Genomic DNA, 26,519 nt, shown 5'->3' on the forward strand with positions numbered 1-26,519 from the left:
TAACTCCCTGCTGTAATGTTCCTTGTCTGAATATCAGTTATAAGGGCACTTTACTGTGTTATGTTTGGAACAGCAAACCGAGTGACTGAGCAGCAGAGTAGCTGCAAATTCAGCAAAGATTTGTGACCACCATCCTCTCTGCCAAAATTGTAGCTGAGAGCTAAATAAGGTGCAACAAGTGTGACGTGCTGAAAGCCCGAAGCACTCAAATCTTTGTGCGGAACAGCTTTAGGACCACCGCATTTCCCGTAAAGAGTTGTTACTGCAAGTCCAGCAGTTCATTGCACTTTCCGGCCGCGTTCCCACCATTCCTTTCCCGTTTCCAAGAGAGAAGCGACTCAAAAACCCCGCCCGTGTCACTCGCTCCTCTCTCCCACTGTGGCAGTTATAAACCCAACGCTTTGCACAAAACGCGCTCTCTGAGAAGCACAGAGCAGCCCTGAGGCTGCCGAGCCCCCGGGCCCTTCCCCGCCCCGCTCACCGCTGCCTCCGCCGAGGCCCCGCAGCTCAACGGCTGCGCGCGGCCCGGAGCGCTCCGCCACGCTCGGCCCGGCCCCGCCACGGCGGCGGCTCCTGGTGGGGAGCGGCGTGAGCTCCGGGCTGGGCTGGGCTGGGCTGGGCTGGGCTGGGCCGCTCCCGGTAGCTCCGGGCCGCTCCCGGTGGGGCGCAGCTCAGGCGGGGCCGCGCCGGGAGCTCGGCGGCCGCGGGGACGCCGCACCGAGCCCGTCACCCCGGGAGACGGCCTACGGCGGCCGGCGTGGGACACACTTAATGGCGCGCACGCAGACGCTAGGAGGCGGTGTCGCCGCCGACCAATAGGAAGGGGCGGTTCGCCCGGCGCCGGCGGAGGATTAGCCAATCAGCGGCGAGGATGCGCGCTCCGGCCCCCCCCCCGGGCTGTCCGGGAGTAAACACCGGAGCCGGGGCGGCCCCGCAGCCATGGGGGGCAATGGGCGATGCCCGCCCCGTCCCGCCCCGCTCCGCGCCCGCCGAGCGCCCTCCTCTCCCGCCGGGGATGCCCGCCGAGCCCGCCGTGCGCGGCCGCCGCCTCCGCGGGGCGGGCCAGGCGCGACCCGCCCGCGCCCCCGCGGCGCTGTCCCCGGCGCCCTGGTGACGCTCCCGCAGGGAGGGCAGCGCTGCCCGGCCCCGGCCCAGCCTCCCCCCGCCGCGCCGCCGCCCCTCCCTCCCGCCCCCGCAGCCTCGCCCGGCCCCGCAGAGCCGCAGCCGCGCAGTGCCGGCCGCCCCCGGGAGCGATGGGGCCGCGCTGCCTCCCGCTGCTGGCGCTCGCCATCGCCCTGGCCCAGGCGGCGACCTGTGAGTGAGGCGGGGCGGGGGACGCGGGGCCGGGTGCGGGGCGAGGGGCGCTCGGTGCCTGCAGCCCCTCGGTTCTCCCGGGGCTCGGGCCGTGTGTGTTCCTGCGGGCCGGCCGAGCCGGGGCTCCGGGCTGATCGCGGCTCGGCCGCCCACGGGAAGGTGTCGGCGCAGGGAGCTCGGCTGCCTTGCAAGGACAGCCCTCGGGAGATCGCGGTGTGCTCGGAAAAGTGGCTTTGGTGTGCGGTCCGGCAAGCCGCACTCACCCTGCTTCTAAATTCAGACCTCTAAGAGCTACGTGCTATCACATACAGATAAAAAAGAAGAAAAAAAAAATTTATTCCGTCTTTGACCCAAAAGTCTTTGAGCTTAATAGTGGAAGAAGGCAGTGTGGCTGAAAGCAGGAGAATTGCAGCTCAAAGTAAGCCTGTTTCTGGCCTGTTTTACTAATGATTAAACTGGCAGAACAGAAACCGAATGTTTACTATTCTGCAAGGTGCTGGGGTATCTGGCTTGGGAAGGCAGCAGTATCAAAAGATGAAAGTTCATTTTGTAATGTTTTTAACAGGTCCTAAAATAAACCTTCTAATAAATATTTCATAATGATTTTCTGTTTTCATCACGTTTTTGCTTCCATTTATCTTCTCCACTGCATACCTTGTCATTTTCCTTAAGAGCAGGAAATGAGCTGTCCTGCTCATCCAAAATTTCTGTGGTCCATAATATTTCCAGTTTCCTATGCCTGGCTCTGAACAGTGCCAGGGATTCCTGGAATGGCAGGGGAGAAGAGGGGGAAGAAGAGAAAACAGCTTTTAAATGCAGCTGGTACTGTTCAATAATCATAAAGTTGTCTCTGCAAGCCTCAGTGCAGGTGGGTTTGGTCAAACATCAGGTGAGGAACACAAGGTGCAGGTAAATATTAGTGGCCAATTTTATTTTGTTGCCTGCACAATGTCACTGAGGAGCTTTTCAGGATGGTCTTGTCACTGGAGTTACAGAGCTGTGCAAACAAGATTTTTATTCGGTTTTATTCAAGTGCTTTCCTTGGCTGAGGTTTTAGGTTGGCAGCTCTAAGTTATGTTTAAGTGGCCCACTTTAAGCAGGTTTATGGTGGCATCTGCATGACAGAACAGCTGTAAGAAAGCACTGAATCTCATCCTCTCCCACAATTTATTTTTTCTTTTTCAGCAGCATCACTTTTAGATGCTTGATAAGCATTCCCTACACAGTGGCTGTGCACCACCTCTGGAAATTGTTAGGCTCTGGAGTTGCACAAGGTTTCAGTGATCACTGCATGAAGCAGCCCGAGTGCATTAAGGGTTAAGTTGGTTTGGCAGGGTCAGAAAGGGGCTGGAGTTTCCTGTAATCAGACTGGCAGCAGTCAGGATTTTTTGTTTTCAATAAAGGTCCTGTCATAATCTTTGTAATTAAAACACACATGGATAAATACACTGCTAATTCTGTGCATGGGGATCGAAATATTTGCACTGAAAAAACATGGAATTTGCTCTGAGTTACGTGTTTTATTTAAAGTCAGAAGTTACAGGAAATCAGTTTGGGAGAAGGATGAACTGCTCTGATGTAGGGAAAAATACTTGTTCCCATTGCTCCACTGTACTGAAAACATGAAGTAGAAAGTGTTACATCTGTTTGTACACAACTGAAAATTTCTTGTCTTTTATTTACTGTAAAACTGTGTGAAAATGACAATGATGTAGCTAAATGACAATGATGTTTGTGGGGGTAGAGATCTCCCATGGAAATAAACCCAGCAGCTATAATACACAATTCTCCTATTTCTGTTGTCACTCCTTTTGCCTCAGGACAGATGGTCTTTCTGCAACTTTCTTATTAGTGAGAAATAAAGCATTTAGTCTAATTAATTGAACTTCTTTCATTTCTAAGCAACTTGCTTGTTTCTCTCTGAGGTAGAGGTGTGCTATAAAACCTGGGACGTGAGCTGTACATCCACCTTATTCTCAGGAAATCTTATTTACTGCCTTACCAGGATGATTAGTTTTACCAGAGTGAAAGCAAATAGATTAGTTTGTAGTTACAAGCTCAGCCCATGTCAGATTCACTCAGGAGGCTGTAACACAAAGGTTTCTTCAGGTGATTGCCCAACATTGCAGCACTTTAGATGGTCTGCCTTGATATTCCTAGGATAGCATTCTCACCTTTGTCTTGGTCTTCATTGTTCTGAAAAATAAAATTACATTTATGTTAATTACATATAACAGGTAGTCTAACTTTCTAAGACATAATTTTGTTCTCACACAAATTTAATAGGGTCAGAATATTTACTTGCAGATCATTGAAACTGGTAATATAATCAGCTTTTTTTATCTACTTGTTGCTTACATATCTCACTTTGAAAAAACCATAATCTAGAAAAATAAATCTTGTCCTGAGTATGACATGTAAATTATGCCTCAGACATGGATGCTATTCGAGATAAATAGCACAAGTTAAGGATTTTTTTTATCAGAAGCAGCTCCCCCACATACAGAATCCTAGAATGTCTTGCTTGCATTTTTAAAAACAATAGCAAACATCAACTCCTGACTAAGCATTTAATTCAGAATTTTATGTTAAATTCTCATATTTGCTCAGTGTGCACCAGCATTTTTAAGCTGTTGCAAAAAGAGATAAATAATAACAGAGTTGCTTTGTTTCTCCCAAGTTTTACCCCAGCAGTATGCATCTCAGTTCCTGCTGAGGAAACGCCGAGCAAACTCTTTCATGGAAGAAAGTAAGAAGGGAAATCTAGAAAGAGAATGCATTGAAGAATTATGCAATAGGGAAGAAGCCAGGGAAATCTTTGAAAATAATCCTGAAACTGTAAGTATTTCATAAGTATCTATGACACAGATAGCAGTTCTTTGCAGAGGGAAAGACAGAAGCACATGGAATTCACAGTTCCCAATAACAACATTGGGCGAGATCCTCCCATTTAAAGAGACAATTTTCAAAGTAGTTTTGACGCCCAATTCATTTGCATTGCTTTCATTTTGCAAGTGTCCAACTCAGTGCAGTATTTTAATCTCTCCACTGAGTTTTGTGTGTATTAAATAATCTTCTGCTTTAGCCCAAACTACAGTCATATAGAAAACCAGGCCTATATTCTGTGACTCAAAGTAACTTTTTCTTCTTCTGCAGTTATAATACCAGTATACTTCAGAATATATTCGGTGATGTATTTTGCTGTCATTTTATCTACCTGAAATTTTTCTTAGCCTTTCTTTTTCTTTTTCTTTCTGCAGGAATATTTTTATCCCAAATATTTAAGTAAGTACAAAAAATACCCCTAAACAACTGTAGTGTATGAGTCAGTGATGCTCTCATTTGGGTAATACTGGTTTGGTTTTTCTGCCCCTAGCACTGGGATGATTTCCATGCTGATTATAGTGCAGACAATGTCCTGTGTGCTGAGATCCTCACAGAGGCACTGAAGGTTGGGCTGTCATCAGCTGTCCTTAACATGCCCAGACCAGTTTTGCAATTCAGGCTCTTTGAAGATGCCATGCAGCAAGTGGTGTAATTTCAGTGCAAATGAGTTGTTTGGACCCTGAGCTGACTGTGTGGCTTTGCATTTGCAGGCTGCCTTGCCTCCCATCGAGCAGGGGTGTTCAGGGTGGCTGCAGTCACTCCAGACTCTCCGGCTGACCTGAGGGCTTGTGTCAAGGGTAAGTGCTGATGTTGGAACGCTCAGTGGCTAAAAAGCAGTTCACAGAGACACAAAACGGTTTAACTCAGGCAAACTCAATAATCAAAACCAGAAAGTGACCAAAAAATGTGAGGTGAGACAGGGCATTTCCAGAGAAAGCAGTTTAAGTGACTGCTTTTAACTTTATAAAGATAAAGGAACACAATTGACTGCAACATGGAAGGCAGAGTTCTTCTGCAAACAGAATTGTCTTACACCAACCCAGCAATATTCCCCAGTGTGTCCTCTGTACTCTACCACATTTTTAACTGTTATGCCAAACCCTTTGCCTCTAGCAAGTCATGTTCTGTCAGGTAGACTAAGAGAGTCTCTTGTTAATTGTCATTTCTACCTTTACTCTTTGGCCTGTAGTTACATTACCAGCTGAAAATTTCAAAATTTAAAAAACAAAACAAAACCAAAACATCATCCAAATATTATCTGGAAGACAGTCATTGATTCCAAACTAAAGGTCACAAAGCATGAAACTTGGCATGTTTCTCAATTGTTTGATTTTTATGCCTATGCATTCACAAGCCCAGCACGAATTGTGTTCTTTCTAGTAAATTTACAGCAAGCCATTTTTACCACATTTCCTACTGTCACAGTTTAAACATCTCTCTAATCCTCCTACAGCCTGGTTATATCAAAGCAACTTTCAGTTGAATAAGAATACTTATCCCTAACCATCTGACACTGTTTTTATCATTGAAAGCAATGGAAGGCAAAAAAAATCCTTAATAATTACACTGCACATGGTCATGGCTGAACATGTTTTCCAGATCAGTTTGTAATAGTGCAGTAAATTACCACTTTCTCCATCTGACCACTCTTGAACAGAGAAATTCAACTCTCTAATCTTGAATTCTTGAAACTTTGATCTTTCTAGTAAAATTTGTGATAGTATGATGGGGGCAGAGCACTGTTCTTTAAAAACTGAAATACATATTTTAAATATAATAATATCAAGTCTGGTCACATCTTGCAGGGATTAGCTTAACAAGTAATTTGTCTTCTAGTTATTTTCTGCCTGAAAAAGAAGAAGTACTGGTGGCTTTGTATGTTCTCACTCACTTAAAAATTTTTGCTGACAGAATGAGTTGCAAGATTGTTGTGGGGATGCTTCATGTTATATACATCAAGACCTTTCCTATTTCAAGACCTGTAGGAAGAGAAGAAAGAAGAGAGACTAAAGTGATTGTTGAGGAGAAATAACCCCAAATAACAAGGATCTCTCATGTTTTCCATCCCACAGAAATTTCAAACCAGTGCAGCCCCCTGCCATGCCATAAAGATGGGTATAAGGATTGCATCGATGGACAAGCCAAGTATACCTGTGTCTGTAAAGCAGGATGGAGAGGAGAGAACTGTGAGGAAGGTACAGTCTTCAGTTTCATGGCGTGTTGGTTCTCAGAAGCACAATTTAATATTTGCAGCTGGTCAGTTGATGCCCTCCTGTCAGCAGAGAGTTTGATTCCCTTTTCTTTATAGACATAAATGAATGTGAAGACTTCAACGGAGGCTGCAGCCAGCGCTGTTCCAATTTCCCCGGGAGCTTCCGTTGCCTGTGTGAAGATGGCTACTTCATGCATTCCAACAAAAGGGATTGTGGAGGTAGGGAGACTTCAGGAGAACATCTTTCCATGCCACCACAGTGCCTGCTGACAAGAGAGAGGGAAGAGTTTGATCCAATAGTTCCATAAATGCCTTGCCTCTGAAAAATCCAGCCCTGGTTTGGTTTGGCTGCTCATTCGTTACACACTGCAGGGATTTGGGCAGCCAAATAATGAACCAGATCAAGAAGCAAGGAAAGAAAGAGGGAATGGCTATAGATGAGATTCTGCTTCATTACTGGAGCTCCTTAAAGCTCATTTTGGTCTCACACCAGTTTCGCATATCCTTTAAGCGCCCTGAAACAGAAATCTCAAGTGATACAAATAGCTGATATTGTTACTGTGGAAATTCTCTCTGGTAAATACGATTTAGGCTAAATCATTCCTAGTTAGCCATGCTGCTCTTTCTGCAGTTTGAAGTTCATTGGGGAAGAAACTATTAATGAATCAAAAAAAAACTCTTAAAGGAGAGAAAGATTCTTCTTTGATTCACCCAGCATAATTTTTTCTGTGCATGCTTGTGTCTACTGTTGGCCATGATCTACATGCTTCATTCCATTCCAAATAAATACTGTGTATTGACATAATTAGAGGTTCTTACTGCATTTTTAGAAAAAATTACTACTTCATTCCATTTTAATGGAACAACAGTTTTGGATGATGTCAGATTTTTCTTTTGTCCAAAGACATGCCAGAATGACAGAAGTCTGTGGGTTTATGAAAAAGGGCAAGCAGATAAATTGGTTAGAACTTCTGTAATTCTGTAATTCTGAAATTCTGTAGTTCTCTAATTCTGAAAATCTGGTAAAAAAGTTATCGAAGATAAAAATAGACTAATATACCTTAGTGCCTTCAGTGTTAGTTTAATCATTTGATAAACTGCATTCAAATATTTTATTACATGCAACTACAGAGTTAAACAACCAGAAATTTGGAATACACTTATTAACTATAGAAGAGTAGTCTGAATTCAGGGCAGCTTTGACTTACTACATTTCCAGGACTCCAAGCAAGCCAGTGGCAGAATCCCCTGTGCAGCACCATTTCCACAGCTGCTACAAAACCACAGAGAAAACCAGAATGATCCCTGCATCCACGAGTGGGAGTGAAGTGCTGCCAGGGATCTGATATTTTTCTGTCTCAAAGACACTTAGTAAGATTGATACTATACCCTGAATCCCACTGTCACATCTGCATTGGGAAAATGACATTGACAAATTGAAAACAAGACAGAAGATAGACACTAAAATGGTTTGAGGGATAGAGAGAGACAGTGAGGGACTTGAACACCTCTCAGAATAGCCAATTAAAAGAAAACTGACATGAACTGATTGTAGCATGGAAGAACCTCTGATTGCATTATCTCTTGTCTTTCTGGGTGTCTTTTTCTAAGATGGAATTTTCCTATGCAGTCTGGTTTACGTTTTGGGAAATTTGTAGCCTGTTTCTCTCTCTGCCTTCCTAGACATGCATCCCTTTCCCTGTTACCCACATGAAGGGATGGGAGAGAAAGGCAAGCAGAGAATTTTTCACTGGGGGCATGCAGAAATGTCTTTTACAGCCCTCTGGGAATCTTTCTGGCTGTAGCTCTAGTCTGCTGTGGCAGCATGGTAGAGCTACCAAGAAATTTTGCCAACCTCACTCAGTTCGCACAGTGTTGGATAAGGTTGGGAAGAAAAATGGTGTACAAGAGTGGGAGCTGTTTTTTAATAACTTGTTTGTGTTTCTAGATATAAATGAATGTGTGCTACATCCAAACATCTGTGGGACAGCCACCTGTAAAAACACGCAGGGGAAATATGAGTGTGAATGTCCAGAAGGCTACACATATAATTCAACTTCCAAGACCTGTGAAGGTGGGTCTTTGCTCCAGCTCCCCCTTTTTCATATCTTTCCTCTTCGCCTTCCCTCCTTCTTTTTTAATCCACTTCTTTACCAAACTCAGCTCCTCATCTAGCAGCGCATTTCTGAATCTTCATATTCTTTATTAAATTAATTGTTGTCAGGTTGCATTACATGACAGCGTGGCAGTTCTCTAAAGTTTTTTTTAAATGTTTTTTTTATAAAGATCTCAGATGTCAAATAAATCTATTCCTAAATACTCAGAGAAAAAACTGTGAAAAAAAAGAGCTGCTCCAAAAGAATCTTTCCTGAAATGACAATCTTGAAAAAAAAATTTCCAAAGTTCTGTAACAATTATAGCAAAGTTGAAAAGTATTGATAGCTTGCAGTGAAGTAGCAAGAAGCCACTCATACAAAGACCAGAACTTCTACACTGTTAGAAGTGTTTGCATATTTATCTTAGAATATGCCTAATTTCTCTGTACTTGTTAAAGTTTCTGTTTACTGCACATCAGAAATTAAATTTCAGTTGCAAACAGATAGGAAAGCTCTTAGACTTTTACAATGAAGATGAATCTTTTACACTGTCAGTTTAAGGGAAATCTATCAGTGATTTCTATTTTAAAAGCTGCCTTGCATTACTGCTCAGAAGGACACAAAAGCAGCTTTCTGGTGGCCATGAATCTTCAGCTCCATGGCTTTTCCTGCAGGTCTTTTGTGCCAAAGCTCTGCACAGTGGCAGTGTTTACATATCCAGGTGTCAGCTCTTTGTCCAGTTACCATGGGATTGAAACACTACTGACAATTTTCTGTTCCTGCATGCACCAAAGTGAGAAAAATTTCACAGTAATTAATTTTTCCTCCTCTCAGGGTTTCCTTCAGATAAATCCAATTTGATGCAGCCCATGTAAGTGTTGTGTTTCTACTGGGACATGGATTCAGGAGGTTGCCAAGATGATGACATTCCAACGGGGAAAGTCTTACCTCCCTAGCAGGAGGATTATGCTGCTAAGCTTTTAGACCTTGTTGTAACCACATTAAATGAGTCACCAAATCCTGTCTAAGGACAGGATTGTGCAGCCTGACAGGAATGTAGCCTCACAGAAATACTAAATGACATGAGCTTTTCATTGTCATATTGCTTGTAGGTGGCTAAACTCAATTATGCTTATTAGGAAAATCGAATTTACATACATTTGTGCACAGCTATCTCTATGATGACAGATACTATTAGACTGAAGAACAGAACAGGGTTTGTTACATTTTTCATTACCTCTCTTCCTCCAAGCAACAGCAAAAAAAAAAAGTATTTTAGTCCTAAAAACCCCCATATTTAAATGCATGCATTGGTACAAAATGTTTTCTTCCCACTAGAAGAAATATTGGTTTCAGAATAAATGTTGCAGTTGCTTTAATCTGAAGCCAAATTCACCCTCATTGGAGTCTCTTGTCAGGGAGAGATTTTGTTTCTATATTAGAAATGTAAAATTTACATTGGCTGTTTAAACAGCCTTTCATTTCTAAATTACTTATTTTACACAACCTACTAAATAAAAAATGAAATTCTTTTATCGATTTAGCTTAAATCAGCTCAAATCAGACTATTCTTCTCCACAAATAGATACTATCTGAACCTGAGGCATTATGAGACTATTCTATATTATTTTAAAAGGTATTTTGCCCTGAGATTATTTGGGGTTTATATTAATAAAGCACATACTTTCTTCACATATTTGCCCTACATACTTTTAATAATCTGAGCTCTTAGCATGTCTTACAAGGAAAGCAGAAGATCTGACCCAGAATGGGATTTGTGCCATCTGTGGTAGCAATTTATGATATCTCTCACTATTCAGCCACCTTGTGCCTCAGAAATCAGACCAAATTGTCTCCAACTCTGCCATCCAGGCCTCTGTCAGATTGCTAAATCACCTTTTGGATTCATATTTTTCCAGAGAACCTCTCTTGTCTGTTAGTCCATTAATTTGTGTTAGTTTTCAGTCTGTTCCATGAAAAAAATCTTCTGTCTGCTTTGATTTTCCCTAGATATTGATGAATGTGCTGAAAATATTTGTGCTCAACTCTGTGTGAACTCACCAGGAAGTTACAGCTGCTATTGTGATGGCAAGAAAGGGTTCAAGCTCTCTAAGGACATGAAGAATTGTGAGGTAAAAGTGTGCTATGTAAAATTCCACGTGGAAAGTCACAAAGTTTGGTATTTCTTGACGAGAGGATAACTTAGATTAAGGAAGATAGGAAGCTATTTGAGAACTGATTAAAAATTCCTGAGAAAATGCTGAGGATTCTGATCTATGGTTTGGCTCATGGAGCAGCAGGGATTTGGATGCCATTCAGTTCATGCATGCTCATTTACAGGAGTCCTGTCAAAAGCAGCTTGCTTTAGCCAGGCATCTTTATTCCCTGCTGCTTCCAAAATAAGCCTCAGCTTTCTCCTATCAAACAAATAATTCCTGCTCAGCCCACTCAGAGACAGAATGTTCCTTTTGTCCATATGTTCCCAAGTTTTCCTTAGGCTGTGCAAAAGTTTTCACTCACTGTTTCAGAATTATTCTGTTTGAATTGAAAAAAACCCTGGATTGTTTTCCACAGTTCTCATCTGCCATAGCTTAAGGAAAAGCACTCAGTAATACTTGCCAGTTGGAGAACATCTTGCAGCCAAAATGGGCTGCTCTTGATCAGTTTGAAAATTTACACTTCTTAGGAGCAGAAAGTTTGAAACTCCAGAGAACTGAATTCAAGGATTGAAGTCCAAGGATTTTTTTTGTAAGTGGTTCTCTGTATACTTTGAAAAGTTCAGGCAGTCTGAGATGTCATATGAAGTGAGCTCAGATAACTGCCAACAATAAAACACTTCTAACAACAATAGAACACTTCCAACAGAGTATAACAAAATTTGGCTTAAACTGCAGGAACAAGATCTGACACAAGTTACAGGATCTGTGTATTAGGTCTTGTTTGTACTTTCTGAAATTTAATGAACAGCACTTGGCAGTCATTTGATTTTATTCTGCTCATCCTTGAAATGTTGACATGTAATGAGGCTCTTATTTTCAGTACTGTTGTTCAGCAGTGATTAATTCTCTATCTGAAAGTTAGTTTCATGCCTTTTAATTGGGGAAAAAAAGTTCAGTCAGCTGAAAATACATTCAATCTAAAGACTAGTGACGCCAGCAGCCATAAAATGAAGTAGCCATAAAATTCAAGGAGAGTGCCTGTACATTTAATGGAACTGCTGCATCAGGCATAGCAAAGTCAGAGTAGAAGACAGTCGTGGAGTGTTTTGAGGGATTCAAATTTGATCAAAGAGGCTTTGAGGGTTCTACTTGTCCATAAGCACTGTGATTCTGTAATTTCTCTTTAACAAAGTCAGGTCACAGCTCTTGTCTGTTCCCTTCTAACGCCTGAGCAGGTTTAGGTTCTGCAGAACTTTAATAACAGAGCTTGGTAGTTCCCTACAAGGTGGGTGTCATATATCCTTGAAAGAAAAGTGAAAGAAAAGTGAAAAAAGTGAAAAGGTGAAAGAAAAGTGCCTGATGGAAGATTGGAATTCTTAATTCAAAAATGAAGTATTCCACCAGAACTGTGTGTCAACCTGGATTATCCTCCAGCACTTTAAATAAGGGATGTTTGAAGCAAAAGCATACTATTTCATTTGTACATAGATATGCAAGTTTTAAAAAACCAAAAATCCCAGAGGTAAGCCATTACTTTAAAAATAAAAAAGGCTAGCAGGCAACAACAGGAGTTGCTTCATAAGCTATCACAATGCATTACAGCTTTTTTTTCTTTACCATTTTCAGTCTGTTACTGAGTGTATCCCACTGAATCTTGAAAAGAATTATCAACTGCTTTACCTGGCAGAGCAATTTATAGGAATTCCTGTTCTCTACTTAAAGTTCAAACTGCCAAATGTCACAAGGTAAGCATTTGCTATTGATAAAAGTATACATTGGAATGATATTTGTTTCCATTAATTTTCTGAGGAAGGAATGCATTGCATTGCATGCATTCTTAGGAAGAATGCATTGCATGCTTAAATTATATCACCATCTCCCCCTTGGATAAGATACCTTTACATGATGAATAAACAAGAAGGCATTTAGAATTATCAACATAAAATTCAGAACTTAGATGAAAATAGTTACAGTATGGCTTCCAGTTTTATATGGGAATGGCCACAAAGTCAGGCCACTGCCCCCTGCCCCTCCCTGGGCTTCCTCTCACACACAGAGCGTCCCAAGGACACTCACAGAGCACAGTGCCTCGTCTGGCAGCAGCTGGATGATTTTCTTCACAGCTGTCAGAGCGATTGCCCTTGGCACTGACCCCTTTATTGCTCTCGGACCTCTTTGCTGCAGCAGCAGAAATTGCAGCGTCCCTGCCTTAGTGACCCAACAACTGGAAGGTAACAGCAGCAGCAGCTGTGGAGCTGGTGATCCCCAGAGCCTCAGAAGCCCACAGATGGACATAAATACTGAGCACTCTGCCCTCTGCCGCTGTTCCAAGGTGACCGGGCACTGGTGCTGTCCTGGAAGGGCTTTCAGAGATGATAAATGTTTGAAGTAAATGCAGAGCGGGTGTGGGTGCGTCTGGCGAGGGACAGCCCCATCTAGGGGACACAGAGCAGCACTGCGAGGGACAGCGACCCGGTTCTGAGTTAGAGCTGCCTTGGCAAACCCCACCTTCCAAATGCTTTGATTTCTCCTTTCATCCTTAGTCTGTTTCGTCTAATCCCGAAAACTGCTTTTACTCTACTTCTACTCTCCTCTACTGCACAGTAAATCCTAACTTTGCTACATACAAACACTCAACCTAGATCCAGCCAACAAATCCTCAAATGAGAGCGTGAGCAAATTCCTAGGTCATAATTCTTTCAGGACAGCACTTGGCAACCCAGCTGTACTGAAGCACATCATAAATCTTCTATTTTGTCTGCATCACATCCATAAAAAATGCAATAGGGATATTACATCTCTCTTCTTGCTCAGGGGACTGGGATATCCTTCACAAGTGAAGGTCAGAGTGAATTTGGGAGTTGCACCAAGGTTGTTTCAAATCCCAGGTCAAGGTGTTAACCTGGAAACTTCCCACTGGATTTGAGTCAACAAGGCTTACGTTCCATCCTGCTTTTGACTAACTGTGCAAAAAATCACAACTGCTCAGATATAGAAACACCAAAAGTTATTATCTCTGAACCTTTCTCTAACCCTACTAATGAGTTATCCTAGGCTGTACAATCTTTCACCTTTCCTGTGTTCTTATTAAGATTCCTTCTTCACAACTCAGATTTACAGCAGAGTTTGATTTCCGGACGTACGACGCAGAGGGGGTGATCCTGTATGCAGAATCCCTGGACAGCTCAGCGTGGATCTTGCTTGCTCTTAGGGATGGGAAGATTGAGATCCAATTCAAGAATGAGTTTGGAACAAAAGTCACCAGTGGAGGCAAGGCCATTAATGATGGCCTGTGGCATATAGTAAGTTGGATTTTCTTCTCCCTTCCTTTTACTCACTGTGGGAGGATGCTGATAAATAAAGGAGGGAGAAACTGAGCTAAACTAAACCACTAAAAGGCTTAAAATGATGCACTCAAACCCCAGGTTTAAAAACCAGCCAAGAAATGCACAGGCATGCCTTGCATCAGGAAATTCCGCTACCTTTTAACAATCAAAGAGAAGATAATTACCTCTAGCTATGAACATAGCAATTATTAATTTTAAACATCAAAAGGAAAGTGGCAGGATATTCAAAACTGTGATTGCATGGTCAAGTGCACAGTTATTGGATACTCTGTGTTTAGAGCAAGTTTTACATCATCTAGACCAAAAATTCATCTTGCTTTTCAAGCCTTTACAGCTGAGATGAAAAGCCTTTCTCACACAATCTATAGAGCACACCAAATTTTTACTGTCAGTTAGATTTTGTTTGTTACCCTCCTGTGAATGTCCCTAGATATAGGCAGCTGTTCTGCATCAAGTTTAAATACAATTTAAATAGTGACTGCACTATTTTACAAGGTTTTAAGAAGCATTAGTCATGCTTCACAGGGCTTACATAATTATTTTATTAAAAATTTAAAAATTAATATATTCTACATTTTTGTATGTGTGTATAAGTAATTTTTTGCATTTTATTCCAGGTATCAGTTGAAGAATTAGAACACAGCATCAGTGTAAAAATAGCTAAAGAGGCTGTGATGAGTATTAACAGCCCAGGAACTCTGTTTAAACAATCCCAGGGTTTCTTGGAAACCAAGGTGTACATTGCAGGATTGCCTCGCAGGGTGGGCGGTGCTCTTGTTAAACAGGTAATTAAATAATAAGACTAACTTTGATTGATCATGCTCTGTTCAATTGTGTACTTCTGGAAGTCACAGAAGAAGCAAGCCTAATATGGAACCCAATTAGAAAATGAAAATGTGGTTATTAAACCACTGTTTTGAAAATAAACATGTGTGAAGCTTTTCAGTCTGCCTTCAGTAAGGCTTCACTTGTAAAAACACAGCACTTCTGGTCTAATCTTTGAGGATTCTGTGGCCTGTTTCCTAATATGGCTTTAAGATTCCCTAAATCACAGCACTGCTGCTGCAGAGAGTGCATTTCAGGGTGATTCATGTCCTGCTCCTGGCTTTTGCTAAGCTCTAAATGAGTGCAGCATTCAGTGTGCAGGCAGCACAGTGAGCTTTCATTTTTACAAGGTTTTACAGCAGCCCAGGCTGGACAAGGCCCATGATTCTTTCAGTCTCCCAGCCTCCAGAATGGCTACAGTCAAATTGTTGCAACTGTCTTCTTTACAGTCCTGGAGCCTTCAAACTAATTGGCAATCTCAACAGAGAGTTTAGATTTTTAAAAAAAAAATTAACGTAAAAAATCAATTTTGCTCAAAAGCAAAGCAGAGAAAAAAATCATGGAACAGTACAATAACATCCAATAGAAAACAATTCCAAAAATTTCTTGGTACTCTAGTGTAAAGATAAAGCTTTGAACAAGGAACATTGCTAGTGATGATTTTCTTTCAGCTACAGAAAATTTGCTGCCCTTTTGTCTAGGTCACAACACGAGCTTTAAAAGTAGAAGCAATCTCTTGTTGTCCAGATCCCTGGCAGCCAAGTGGGAAATGCTAAACCATAAATACCTTTTGAAGGCTGAGGTACCAAATGCCTGCCATTCAGTTTTCTCCCAGCATCACTGCTGTAACCTATAGCATTGTTAAGATTGGTATTGCCTACATAGAAATAAGCTGATATGGAAAAATAATGCCTCATTATTGACTTTTTGTACCAAACTTTGGGCTCAAACCCCCAATGCTGTCATTCTGCTGTAGATTAACCCTCGTCTGGATGGTTGTATCCGGGCCTGGAACTTGATGAACCAGGGACATTCAGGAGTAAATGAAGTTATTCAAGAAAAACAAAGCAAACACTGTTTAGTATCAGTGGGGAGAGGATCCTTCTACCCTGGCACTGGAATGGCAGCATTCCAGATAAACTATAGTGAGTATTTTTCTATTCCTGTGGTTTTTGTTGGACTGAGTGATGGAACTGATGAAATTTTAAAAGGAAGAAAATAAAAAAAAGGCTTCTGCTTTCACCAGTGATTCCCTTAACTTCTGTTAGGAATCTGCTTGAATGAGGATTTTGATCACAGTAGTGTCATCTGTCCAGTTTCTGGAGGGCTTTACAGTCAGAAATTTATTTGCAAAGGTTGGCCACTATTAAAGATCCAGGATTAAAGTTAGTTGGGTTGGTTATTTTTTTGTTTTATCTGCTTGTGTTTCTTTAGAATTATAGTTCTTTCTATAAGTTCAAAAATTTAGCACTAACTTTTCCACAGTAGGGAGGAGATTAAATACTAATTTTTAACCCCATATTAATTTTTCATCTGCAGGTGGATTTACTAATTTCAATTATTCTCTTTAAAACAGATAATCTTGACAGTGCTGAAGATTGGCTAATAAATGTGACTCTGAGTATTCGCCCATCCACAGACACTGGTGTTATGTTTGCCTTGGTTTCTAATGAAACAGTGCCTCTTGCCTTGTCCATAGTGGACTCTAACTCCTCTGACTCACAGGTGATCTTACAATTCTCCTAGCAGCTGCCAGGTGGAAAATCAAGCTAAAAAAAAGCTACTCACACACTTGCAGTGCAGCTGGTAGCCTCAGTATTGTGAAAATTAGATTGTGTAATAATGTGCAGAAAATATCTGTCTATTAATGATTGCTGCAGCAGTGACTAAGCACTAATCACTCATGCCAGGGAGATTACATTATGCAGTCTGAGCTCAGATCCATCCCACCATGTTTTCCTTAACTTTTCCTTCCAAATGCACAGAGCAGAAAGGGAACTATGACAGCAGTGTATCCAGTAAGAGCATTATCTTAATTCTAAATTATAAAATGATTTTGTTGTCCTTAAGTTTCCATTAATATCCCTCTACATCTGCCATCCCAAGCTAGAGCATAACTGCACACCATGGTTAATGCAGTTTTTTTTCCTCCAAATAAAAACCTGTAGTGAACACTTGGGTATCTTCAAAACTGTAGGTGAAACAGGATTTCACCTCAGAACTGTAGCCAAAATTGTTCCCTGTAAAACATTCTCACTTATAAATTTAAGAATGGCTTTCATCATCAGAAGTGATGGTTACACATCAGCTTTTCCAGCTGAAGGTATCAGTATTTAATATTTTCTCCTACTTGCAAGTACAAAGTGCACTAAAACCAAGTATAATGATTTATTCAAGTTGCATGTGACATCTTTGGTGATCTACCACTCTTCCATCTAGAAAATCACTGTGACCATTGGGAGCATCATTGTTGCACAGCTGGAATCAAAGAAATTATGCACCCCCAGAAGAGTGCAGGTTGGACTACTGGTGACCAAACAGGAGCTTGAACTGGCTGTTGATTCACACACTGACAGAAGCAGCTCCGAGCAGCTCTCTACTCTGCATCAAGCAATGATGGCAAATGTTGTCACCTACCTGGGTGGCCTGCCAGGTGAGACATCTTCCTTTTCATTCATTGCATTATTTCTACAAACCTGATTTTATTCAGCCTCACCCATGCTAGGAATAGCCTACAATTATTAAAAAAAAAAAAAGGTTTTTTTCCCCTCAAGTGCCTCTTGTTTGCTCCAGCCATTTCAGCTTTGGAGGCAGCCAGCTTTTTAACAGTAGCGTTATTTGGACATTAAGACATGGCTCTCTAGAGGTTTCAATTTGGAAAGTATCTTGATTTTTGAGTTGGGTGAGCATTGCGTGTTTCTGAAATGCCACCGTCTGGCACAGCTGAGGAACTGCATCAGAAATGCAAGAAAAGCAGGCATTTGTAAATAATCCAAGTGTCAGAAGTGCAGAAGGGGAAGTCAGGAACTCTGAGCAAGAGATGACTGGAAATCTTTACGAGACAGAGAATGTGTTGAAACAGCAAATATTTCATTCAAAGCAAGCTTCAAGTTAACATTATTGAGACATAATGTCAACATTATGTCCTTATGACAAGGATTATTTTGCCCAGGAAGTGTGCACATATTTCTGTATAAATAATTTTACTTCAGGCTGAATCAAGGGGCAAAAGAGCATTGCCCCAGGTGAGAAATAGTCAAAACCTGAATTAAAACTTGACAATTGCTAGAGGAAAGGTGCCATGGTTACAGTGTTGCTACTTGTAGAGCTTTTCTGTATCCTGTTATTATTTTATGGTGAACGAACCACAATTTCTAAGAAAATGCTACAAATTTGACTGACATGTTTTGAATTGACAAGGAATGAGTCAGTATTTACTTAGTAGAGGTGAGTCAGCAGTTTAACAGAGCCACAGTAACTAAGATTCCAATCATTTCTTGGGCCTCTTCATCTTTGTGATGCTTAAATGATTCTTTTTTAGTACTGCCAGCCGCAGAGAAATCAACATCTTGAGAATGAAGAGTTTTGCATTATTCAGGCATCTCAAAGAGATAAGAAGCAAGTATTAGTTACTTGCTGCTCCTTAGTTGCTTGTCATCTCTGTTTTTAGGTTTTAAAAGCTATCTTAAACATGCAAATTAACACATTAAAATAAGCAAACAAAACTCCCCAAAAAACAAGCCTCTGCATTCAAAAACCCCATGCATTTCATGAAGACCATAAGTCCCTGTTTTTGATACCCCTTTCCACAAACTAGTAACAGTGGTGGGAGTATTCCCCTGTTATTTCAGCACAACCAGTGCAGGTTAAATGAAACTTCCATGGTTCTGTGACAGCAGTGTTTTCCTCACTGGGGGAAAAAAAGCAGAAGGGAACAATTCTACAGGACTCTGCAATACCTCAGCTACCAGCAAAATAAAAATCAGGAGAAAAACAGCATTTCTTGTTCCTAAGATAACCACATCGATCTCCTAAGGAGGGATAGGGTGATTAACACCTGAAAAAACAGAGGGTGCTTTTGAGATCAGCTCCTAATCATCCTCATTCTAATTGCTGAAGGTACTTGCATCCCTCAGGTCTACCTTGTAAGAAGCCAGTTGTACCTTAAGACTTGTGCTTAACATATTGTTTCCTGCAAACATATCCATGATCTGATGCTGCCCTAAGCCAAACAATACCTAAACGAGCAGCAGATAAAGTGAGTCTTTCACAGAGAATTCACTTGGAAGCAGCAGTGAGGAAGCAGGAAAATGTGTGAAGTTCCCAGGGGTGCCCAAGTGAGAAGCTGTAGATTTGAATCTAGAGTAGCTTCCTGGCAAAAGCAGGACAGTTCTTTGTGTGACCTCTAAGCCCAGAAACAGCTGTTTGTAGCTCAGGGCAGGAACAGTGGGCTCCAGGAGACAAACTCTTGTTGTACAGGCAAAGCTACTATGGAAAACATTCCTGGAGTCCATTTTCTGGATGCATATTTAACATTTTACTGGCCTTTCTCAGCTTTGCTGACTTGATCTTGATCTTAAGGGAGAACTCAAGTGTTTCCTGCCAAACTGCTGCTTTTCTCCCATGACTGGATAATGGATGGGGAGTGGAGTATTCCCCATGTTTTGACTGACCTGAAAAACCCATAGGAGCTTGCATGCCTTGGCCTAATGAACTGAATGTGTTTCTGTGCAGATGTTCCTCTGGGTGCTACACCAGTGACTGCTTTCTACAATGGCTGCATGGAGGTGAAGGTCAACAACAGACAGCTGGACCTGGATGAAGCCATTTCCAAACACAACGACATCAGATCTCACTCGTGCCCGCTGATCATGCAGTAACTGTTCAGATCTTAATTTAACTTTTTTCTCTTTCAGATGTAATTCGTGTAATTAGTCTCATGCCGTAATGGAGCTTGCATTATTTCATGCAAGATGTGCCAGGGAAATAAGCAGCAGTGTGGTTTTCTCCCTTTCAATATAGAATGGAGGGAAAACCCCCTCTCTGTTCAGCTGGAAAGAGACAATCAAGATCAAAATTTTGTAAAACATTCTTTTATATATCAGTGGGAAATCTTGAAGCTAGATTTATCTTTCGTGTTCATGCTATGTCCTTTGACATATTTAGCTTGGACAGAAAGTTTAGGAATTTCTGTTTAGAAAGAATTTTACATCTTCTATTTCATATATCAGCACAAAGATGCAAGTTGCAAATAATTATAATGTATTAGAATCTAAATGAAACCAGACTTACTAAACTTTTTCAAGCATAACATGCAAAGAAAAATCCCTACATGTTTTGTGATACGTGCTTTTGGTAAAGGAAAAAATATCCTGGAATCTATAGCCCAGACTCTCTGTGAATATGTTTACAGGTTGTTTCTATGGTGGTAAAGCAACTTCAATATGGAAGTGTTTCTTTAAGTAGCTCAGTTTTTGAAAACAGTTTTGGTAATACTGGACCAGCTTTAATTTTTCTATCTTTAGAACCTAGCTTTAGAGTTTGAAAAGAGTTCTGGATCAGGTCAGGTCATTTACTTTCAAAGTGGGCTAAAAAACACCCTAGGCAATTTTGAAAAACAGAGGAAATGGCTTCAAGGAAGGAACTCTGCATCACAGGACATCAATCTGGAATTTGCTGAGTAAAACCAAGGAATTGCAGCAAATACTTCTTCCATCAAACCTAGCACTGTTCAACATAAGCACAGTCTGATGATCCATCATATTCCCTTTATTTAGGGTAACCTTGCCTTCAGAGAGCTCCAGAACAGATTTATTTGTGAGCCCTGCTGCCACTGAAAGCCTGAATTTTGCCAGTCACCTCAGAATGTAAAGCCATATTTTGCTCAGCCAACTTTAATAAACCAACAGGTAATTAGAAAAGTATTGCTTTCCTCAGGTGTGCTGATTTTGAGCATTTCCAATATTCCTTTAACATCCTTTGAGTGTTCTTGCCACTTCCAAGCTCATTTTCACAGCACCAGAAGCCTCCCTGTGCAGCTCACCTGGTGGTTTTGTTAACCCCAAACCAAATAAATTGCAAGAGAATTGCTGTGAGGTATAAATATATCCTCTCATCCATCAAGCATGGACATTTATCTGCCAGCATTGCTGACCCCAGCTCTGCTGTCCTCACTTCAGACACTGAAGTGGATGTGGATGTCCAGAAGGATGGATTGTGACAATATTCATTTGGAGGACTGCCTTTCTTCAGGGATATTCTGAGTGGCACCAGGGAGGTTTTTCCAGTGTTAAATGCAAGGGTCAGTGCAGATCTGAGCCCTCTCTCAGTGTTATTATTGCTTTGGCTGAACTTATTGCTGACTTCACTTCCCACTCGGGTAGTGCAATGCAGGATTTGCTCCCAGCTTCCACCCAGTACAGCCCAGCAAGAGGCTGACACCCAGGGGCTCATTGCCATTAATACAAGGCCATTTTTTCTGGGATGGCATGGAAAACAGGCTTGGAATTCTGACTCCATGCAGGGGAAATCCTTTCCTGCAGTCACCCTTCCCTGCTCTTCCACCACACCAGCACACACACTCTGCCTGCAGGTGTTAGTTGGAGAATAACTTGACTGAAACAAACATGCATGGCAGAGCTGAATTGAGACTTTTGACATCACATAAACACATGATCGCTTTATTTATGATATCTCTGTGGCACTCATTAATCTTGGAAAGCCCCTGGGTCAGACCCTGCCTCATACAACAAGCACAGAAAGTAAGAGATGAGGGACACAAAAGCAAAGTGTCATCAATGTTCTAAATGCTTCTGGCCTGCAGGAACAGAAGAAAAGGTTTTTTGCTGTTGTTTTCTAGAGATTTTTATAGGTATTGTTTGTTTAAATGTAATAAATTGTATAGAAATGAAAGGAAAAACCAATCACTTTGTCACACAGACACTATTTCTCTGTTTTCATGGAATAATACTTCCAGGTTTTGTAGTTAATAATGAAACCTCTGCACTTCTTTTTTAATGTAAAAGTGCCTCCCTATTGTAAGAATTAAATAAAGCAGCATTTGCAAGTTTCTTTTCATTTGAAGTTGTATTTGCATATTTTTGTTCATTTTTGCTGTGCAAGGCTTGTTCTGGTGGTCTAATGCCTTACTCAGGAGATTGTGATCACCTTCAACATCAAAGAAAAGAACTGGCTCCAATTAACATGCTACCCAAATAGGCATTCATACTCTCTAGATAATTAAGTTAATTAATGGTTTAATAGTACCTGAGGAAATTGGACTTTGCTTAAAACTGCATGTGGAAACAAAGAAGATGAGGGCAAGTAACCAATTCCTGCATTTTCTCCTTCATCAGATGTATTTCATTGTATTTTAAGGCATAATCATTTCAGCAAGGGCCATTCAGGGTTTATTCAGAACAGCTGGAGCTGCTCTGCATTTTCAGCTCCTGTGCACTTGTGCTACAACTCCACATGTCCCAATTTCCTTCAAAGTGAAACCCAGTCCTGAAATTGCTCCTCAATTACACTGCAGCAGTTTAGTTTACATGCTTTAATGCCTGCATGTTTTCTGGTGGATTGAGGGCTCTTGATGCTCAAGATGGGCTCTAGATCATCTTCAAAGAAATGGAGGCCACGCTCACTTCTGTCATTTTAGTCCTGCCTGTCACACACTGGTGATACTGGTCCTTTAATGTCGTTCATCATACGTACACACTTAGTGTTTTGTTGCCTCAGAAACCTTTTTATATCAAAATTACCACCCTGATTTGGACACAATTTTGCATTTCACCTGCCAGAAATACAAATTTTGCATTTCCCTGCCCCCTAAACAAACAAAAAAATACAAGGAAAACCATAACAGCTAATACCCAATGGATAAGTAAGTAATGCACCACTTTCTGAGTAAGAACCTGAGTAAGAAATAAGAGTAAGGCACTGAGATGTTCATGCTTTTGAAAAATGCTTTCAGTCCACAAAATAGCTGTAACATCCTTATTAAACTGGGCACATCCTCTGCTCAAGGGGCAGCTAAATTTCAGTAGGAATATGTGAATAAGCAGCTAAATTGTAAGGGTGTGTTGCTTACAGGCACTTGGATCTACTAAGTGGGTGCAAATTGATGCAACTCCGCACTTAATTATGTGACTTAAAAAAAAAAAGTTTTTATGGGTTTTTATTTCCGCAGGAATTTCTAATATCTCAACAAATAAAGAAAAAAGTCAGAAACACAACCCACCTCAGTGCACTGGTTTCTGTCCACTCTAGCTGAGCACTGAGGGGAAGGGACACACACAAGGAACCAAAATGACCATTCAAAAATAACACTAAACTTGAAACAACCTCCCCCCAATCCAAAACACACAATAAAAAGCACCAGCAACATCACCACCCTGCATGAGGAAACAGCAGGTGTGAGGGCTACAGAATCGGGGAGGAATAGTTCTAGAATTCATCAGATTGATCGTCTAAAATTCTTCATATTTAAATATTTTAATATTTAAAATATTAAAAATCTTCATTAGTAGGACACAAGACACATGCTAAACTACATGCAAATTGTTTTAAGTTTTGGGTAACTTACAATACCAAATAAAGATGGCTTTGCTCAAAACATGTCCCAAGAAAGAGCAGTTTATCTATAAAACAGTATTTCTCACTACCACTCAGCTATCTTACCTTTCCAGCAATGTTTTTTTTTCTCCTTGATTTCCATCAACCAGAACTCAGCTCACAGAAGAGCTCACCAAGCCACAGCTGTCATTAAAGCAAGGCTTTACTCTTCCCTGGCCTATCACAGAGCGCCTGATCATTGCCACCAGCTGGTGACAGACTCCTGCTAACTCAGCCCATGGAAAAGCAATCTGCTCTTCTAAACCTGGGTGAAATCCAGCCTTTTTCTTAAAGGGTTTTTTTTTTTCTGGGACAGGAGGTCGTGTGGATTTAACAAATCCATTTGCCTGGAGCAGGCAAACCCCATCACCTTGTAATTCCTGACTTTATACGAGCACTATGGGCAACAAAGGCATTACCCAGTACAGATGAACTGGAGTTTGTGTCTTGCTGGAGATTTAAACTCTCCCAGTCTTCCAAAATTTCCTAAGTAATTCATTGGCAGCTTCACCAAACACTCCCAGTGAAGTCGTTTTGCTGCATTTGCTGTTTCCCCGCAGACGGGAACCAAGCTGACACCAGGCTCTGCCCCAAACTGCCCTTGCACCTGCTGGGGTGGGTTCAAACCCAGGGCTTGGGGTGCCCTTCTCTGCAGGGGGAATGGAATCAGTCTGGGTCAGTCCAGAGAGGGACTGGTGTCCTGTCCCCACAGGAGAAATTAAATCAGCCTGGGTCACAGTCCAGAGAGGGACTGGTGTCCTGTCCCCACAGCAGAAATTAAATCAGTCTGGGTCACAGTCCAGAGAGGGACTGGTGTCCTGTCCCCACAGCAGAAATTAAATCAGCCTGGGTCACAGTCCAGAGAGGGACTGGTGTCCTGTCCCCACAGGAGAAATGAAATTAAATCAGCCTGGGTCACAGTCCAGAGAGGGACTGGTGTCCTGTCCCCACAGGAGAAATTAAATCAGTCTGGGTCACAGTCCAGAGGGGGACTGGTGTCCTGTCCCCACAGCTCTTGCAGCCACTCAGCACTTTAGACAAAGGTAAATGAACAGCATTTCCAAGCATGCTCTGTTTTAAAAAAGTCTTCCTCTTTAAATACACAACCTATAAAAACAAACACTTCACGGAAGGCAAGCACGCTGCCGGTCTCTTTTAAGCCTTGCACTCTTTTACACACAAAAGTCTTTCAACAAAGAGCCTGACAAGAATTTGAAATACAGGCTGATTTTTTTTTTCAGACAAGTGAACAGAATCTAATCACAATAATTTGGGTTAAGAGGGATTGGTGTACATGTCACTGAAAAGCCCAAGCACTGATGTGAATGATGTGTCACCTTTCCATATTTTGTTCCCACAGAAAATAAAATGTTTTTTAGAGCTACTGTAAAGCAGGTAACTTCAAAGGTTATTCCCTCACCTTTTTGCACTCTGTAGCAACCTTTCTCCTCAATTGGCCTTGGTCTTACATCAAAAGGTGGAGATCCCTGGAGTCCCAGGTTCCTCACCACTAGCAGTAATAGCAGTGGATGCATTTAGCTGTTCCTTGCTCTGTTTTGGGTGTCAGTGATATCCTTAGCTGAAGCTGGTGAAGCAGAGCTGTGATCTCAAGGGGTGAAAATGTAGTTTAGCTCATCTACAATGTAAGAACAATGTAAGGTAAGAACGTAAGAACAAACTTTGCCAGTTTTTGAAATGTCGAGCTACTACCAGAAGCCCAGAGAGATCATCCTTCATTGCTAATGAAGGATGAAATGGATTTAATCAGTTTTACTCTACACCCTGTTGTACGTCTTGATATGAAAAGAATTCTCCATCCCTCCACCCCACCCAGAACCCAAAAAAACCCCAAACAAATAAAATGCAACCAGTGAAACTAAAAGAGTGGGCATTCATTTCTCAGAAGTTTGCACAGTGAATATTAAACAGAGCCCCAAAGCTCTTTGTGTCTCTGCCCAGAACCAAATGGGTTTTCTTCCTTATGTGCACAGATTTTTCTGCTGCTAATGTTGGGTTTAACTCCTAAATTGCAGAAACTGCTTTTCTAGGCAAGTGGCAGAACAATATACAAAGCAATGAGCTCCAAGGGTACAGAAGGAATTTAGGCATCCCTTTGCTGTAGCAAGTCAACCACCCAACCACCCTTCATGCTTCTGGAATTCTGTCTTGTTACACTGAGGATCTCAAAGCCAAAATTTAGGATATATGCTGTTCTTCACCAGAACAAAGATCTGTCTGGATGCAATTGCAGAGGTTTATGTTTGCAGTCAGAGGAGAAAGGCAGTAAGTCCAAAGATTCTCTGACTTCAAACAAAAATAAAGCATGTTTGTGGCAGTCCTACATGGGGCCACCAGCTTTAAGCTGTCCCTGCTGCGTGGTGTATACAGAAAGTGAGAAAGCAACTTTCCAGACAAGCCAGAAATCTGATGACTTCCCATGTCTGCTGTACATTTTGCTATACATAAATGCACAGCATAAAGCCTTTTTAAAGTGTTGAACATAAGCCATGCTGGCTTTCTGCAGCAATACCAAGTTTAATCTCCCACTAGGAGCTTTCCCTCCAGGCTTTCAGTTCCTAAGGATGGAGGAAGTTGCAATGACACCAGTGCCTTTTGCAAACCGCAGCTGGGTTTGTTTGCCACTGCCTGCCCATTTGTGCTGCTTTGTTACAGGGAGAGAAGGCCCAGGCAGCCCTGGAGCTGTCCTTGTCTCCACAGACACTGCAATTCTCATGTGATCGTCTGCAGATGTACTTAGAGAAATTCACGTTACCTGTAAGGCTTTGTCTGCTCAAAGCCTTGGTGCTGCTGGCCACAGGGTTCACTTTTTCACTGAATGCAATGCCAGTTTTGTCACCCCGCCTCGCAGGGCAAAAGCCAATCCTGCCTCCTGAGTTGGTTAGAAAAGGTTTGTCCAAACACTGTCCCGAGGGAAATTCTCTCAGTTAGTCCCCTCCTTTCGTGTACAAGATGACCCGTTCATCATCTGCTCCTGAGAAAGCAGATTCCTGGATGTCCTCCTGCTCTCTGAGTGCTCCCACAGAAATTCTCCTGGGTGCAAAGGAAG

The 26,519-nt window shown here is 41.8% G+C and overlaps 1 protein-coding gene across 2 annotated transcripts; it reads left to right on the forward strand.

The window, feature by feature from the left end:
- The first annotated feature begins 1,219 nt into the window (after nt 1-1,219).
- Nucleotides 1,220-21,922, forward strand: PROS1 (protein S). Of its 2 annotated transcripts, none has more exons than XM_063150212.1 (15): nt 1,220-1,314; nt 3,995-4,152; nt 4,575-4,599; nt 4,911-4,997; nt 6,273-6,395; nt 6,509-6,631; nt 8,361-8,486; nt 10,519-10,640; nt 12,294-12,412; nt 13,780-13,969; nt 14,632-14,799; nt 15,816-15,984; nt 16,416-16,564; nt 17,279-17,492; nt 19,574-21,922. In XM_063150212.1, the coding sequence occupies exons 1-15, from the start codon at nt 1,254-1,256 to the stop codon at nt 19,717-19,719; spliced, it is 1,980 nt and encodes a 659-aa protein (XP_063006282.1). In that variant the 5' UTR covers nt 1,220-1,253; the 3' UTR covers nt 19,720-21,922. The 2 variants fall into 2 exon arrangements, with proteins under 2 accessions (XP_063006282.1, XP_063006283.1); XM_063150213.1 differs by lacking the exon at nt 1,220-1,314 and adding an exon at nt 1,497-1,732.
- Nucleotides 21,923-26,519: the final 4,597 nt, after the last annotated feature.

This window comes from Melospiza melodia, chromosome 2, assembly GCF_035770615.1.
Source record: "Melospiza melodia melodia isolate bMelMel2 chromosome 2, bMelMel2.pri, whole genome shotgun sequence".
Lineage (NCBI taxonomy): Eukaryota > Metazoa > Chordata > Aves > Passeriformes > Passerellidae > Melospiza > Melospiza melodia.

Excerpts from the sequence above, each read along its gene's own strand:
- PROS1 (XM_063150212.1), top strand. The coding sequence starts at position 1,254 with ATGGGGCCGCGCTGCCTCCCGCTGCTGGCGCTCGCCATCGCCCTGGCC. Across the intron at positions 6,396-6,508 it reads AGGAGAGAACTGTGAGGAAG|ACATAAATGAATGTGAAGAC; the intron begins GTACAGTCTTCA and ends TTTTCTTTATAG. Across the intron at positions 12,413-13,779 it reads AAACTGCCAAATGTCACAAG|ATTTACAGCAGAGTTTGATT; the intron begins GTAAGCATTTGC and ends TTCACAACTCAG.